At 37.0% G+C, this 3317-nt stretch overlaps 1 protein-coding gene across 1 annotated transcript; it reads right to left on the reverse strand.

Annotated features, from left to right (window-relative positions):
- Positions 1 to 1128: 1128 nt before the first annotated feature.
- Positions 1129 to 2049, reverse strand: LOC307244244 (olfactory receptor 51G2-like; the record flags this gene model as incomplete). The annotated part of the gene is made up of 1 exon (XM_080019368.1): positions 1129 to 2049. One exon carries the CDS (start codon positions 2047 to 2049, stop codon positions 1129 to 1131), a length of 921 nt encoding a protein of 306 aa, XP_079875494.1.
- Positions 2050 to 3317: the final 1268 nt, after the last annotated feature.

Here is a 3317-nt window from a genome sequence, read left to right on the forward strand (position 1 = left end):
CACAGTTGTCGCTACCATCGATGGGTGTGTGAATGTGAGGCATGTATTGTAAAGTGCTTTGAGTGGTCAAAAGACTGGAAAGCACTATATAAAATGCAGTCCATTTACATAGTGTATGTGTTTAATTTAAGTCACCACCATAGGACCTTCTGTTCATTTGGTAGTGTTTAATTGTTGCCGTGGCATTACTTGCAGCCACTTCCCATTACCATAAGGCCAGTTGCTGTTTTATGGTTTCATAAAGATAGGCAACGGAAAATGCGACTTCTTCATAATATTTATGCATTGCAATGCAATGCAATTATGCATTGAGGTTAATACACTGGCCCAAAAGTGACTGATATAAGACATAGTTTAAGTCATAGTGTTATTTTTTTTTAAACTTTGTCACTTACTACGGATGCATTGCACAGAATGTTATTTAATGAGATGTGAGGTATTACATTCAATTTAACACAGTTGTTTTATGGTTTTATCAAGGTAGGACATCCACGTGTGTGGAGCTGCTTAACCACCCACTGGTCAACAGCCTCATCACCCTGACTTCCACCGTACCTCACAGAAGAGATCACATTTAAGATTTTGTTATTTATTGTTTTCTAAATATTAATTTCTTATTTGACTTAGAAAACAATAGATATGCCCAAATATTAACAAAATGTAATTATCTTTTTATTTAGTTTTCCAAGTAGGCAAGTTCATATTGAGTCAGCATATTGTGTATTCATTCATACCTAGAAGCAGTTACCAGGTCATTTTGTCATTCCCCTCCTCAAAATGTTGTAATCAATATTTTGGTTTATGTTTATGTATAAACATTTTTTTTTTTTTTTATTTAACTGGGCCCCATCACAAGTGCCATTGAGATTCAAGATTCTATTTTGGACGACCTTCTTTTCCATGTGGCTCAAATAATTTCACTTGGAGGGAAAAAACCTGAAACTGGACTTTAAACATTATACAACATGTAAAATATAATAAACATAAATTTAAGAGTGTTTGTAGTAACCATAGAAATCAACAGGTTTTTTGGGTTTTTTTCTGTCCAAAATGACCTCACTTTTTGAGCAGCCTCAATAAAAATCAATGCAAGTCAAATAAAACTACAAGGTTAATTTTGAGTCTTTCTTAACATGATAACATTTTTAATATACATCTCTTAATTTGCGGGAGTTTGAGGCCATATACGAGAGGGTTCAGAATCGGAGGAATCAGCACAAACTCAAGCGACAAAACTACAGCGACAAACGGATGAAACTCTTCCAGATTATAGCGGCTCAGTGCAACGTCACAAAACACAGTGATGGAATAACTGACAAATGTGACAATGTGCGGTAGGCAGCTTTGGAACACTTTGCCCCTAAAGGCAGAGCAGGCTTTCCTACAAACCAGCAATATGCGTATGTACGTGTAAAGAACATAGGCCAAGGGCAAAACTATGGTGCTTATCGCGACCAACATGCCAACGAGATTATTCATGAAAGTTGTCACGCAGGACAGTTTTACAACAGGCCAATTGGCACAAAATACTTTGGGAATTTTATTCCCACACAAGGGAAGTTGGAAGGACAGATAGAAACATGCTCCAATGGGAAAGACCGGATAGATCCACGCAAGCGCTCCCAGTTTGGAGACAACTCTGGGCGTCATCTTGCTGCGGTAGTGTAAAGGGTGACACACAGCCACGTAGCGATCGTACGCCATGATGCTCAGAATGGTGAATTCGTTCGAGGCGTAGGTGTAAATGACATAAATCTGAGTGAAACAAGCCGGACGGGACATCAAATGACTGTCAGACAGAAGGTCCCCTAGAAATCTGGGGAAGAAGCCGAAGGAGCCGTAGAGAGAATTGACGGAAAGGAACATAATAAAAATGAACATGGGCTCGTGGAGCGACCTCTCCTTCATGATCACCAGGATGATGACCAGATTAGCGGCTACAATAAACATGTACAGCAGGAAACACAAAACAAACACTGGGTAGCGATACTTTCCAATGTCCAGAAACATGGTGAGGTTGAAATAAAAGGGCAGAGTGGCATTTAGCATTTAACCAAACAATTTCTGTCAATCTGCGAGAGAAGATAGTTCTGTTTCTTCCCTATTTTCAAGGCATTTGGTCTGAAAAAAGGAGCTCTTAAATACATTAAAGGTAAATCAAACATTGATCAAAAAACAAAGTATCGTTCATCAATCTTTTTCTTTCGTCAAACTTGGTTGTGTTGGAGATGGTCTGTAGCTCCAATCGCTCCCGGGAGGGTTTCACGATGCTCTGCCAGAGCTCGATGGATGGGAGCCAGAATCTGGGGACGACAGAGCAGCGTTGATCGTCTTTATCCCAAAGAAAGGCGCTGACGTCACCAAAAAAAAACACAGAGCACTGGAGGATTCATCAACATTCTCACCAGTAATGATCAAGGTTACTTACAATGAAACAATGTTGTGAGTAGAGTGTACAAATATATTTGTTTTAAGTAAGTTTTAAGTCTTCCTTAACCTCAATAATAATTACTTAATTCGACTTCAAAGCATTTGATTTGTCTAAATATTACATTCATTTTCATTTTACTAGAAGGCAAACTTAATTACAGTTGAAAGCCTCAGATATGCTTAATTATTAAAAATGTTCGTATTTGAGTCAGGATATTGTGTATTCAATGATACCTAGAACTTTTTACCACGTCATTCTGTCATGTCCCTCGTCAAAATGATGTAGTAATATTTATCTATGTATATACGTTATTTATTTCACCAGGTCCCATCACAATTTCTCAATTCTGGACAACTTGGACAATATAAATACATTGTGTTTGGAATAATTTACCTTATTTTTTTACCCCCTGAAGTCTGACTCACCAAATGTGCCCTCACTTTTTAAATAACCTCAATAAAAGTCAGTGCAAGTCAAAGTAAAACTACAATGTCAAGTTTTTTTTAAAGCCAATGTTATAAAGGCACTCACTGTTTGCTCCCTTGAACTTAACTTTTGTGTTTTCTACAAGTGATACGTTCATATCGATTTCAGGATATTTAACTCATATCCCTGTATTGGTACCTTTAAAATGTGCCTTTGAAGGTCACAACTTTAAATTGCATATTTAGCATGATGCCCTTCATAAATTCAAACGTTATTGAAGATAAACTGAAAAGATTAACCTGAAATTAAGATAGCAAAGACCACTTAAGCCATGTTAATGCATATGTATTTAACACAATGCCAGTGAATATTACTCCATTTTCATGATTTGTGAAACCGTATCGTATAAGATTCAAATTTTCTATTTTTATTTTGTGTCTTTCTTAACCTGGTCACATAT

Source organism: Zeus faber, assembly GCF_960531495.2.
Source record: "Zeus faber genome assembly, chromosome: 18".
In the NCBI taxonomy this organism is placed as follows: domain Eukaryota; kingdom Metazoa; phylum Chordata; class Actinopteri; order Zeiformes; family Zeidae; genus Zeus; species Zeus faber.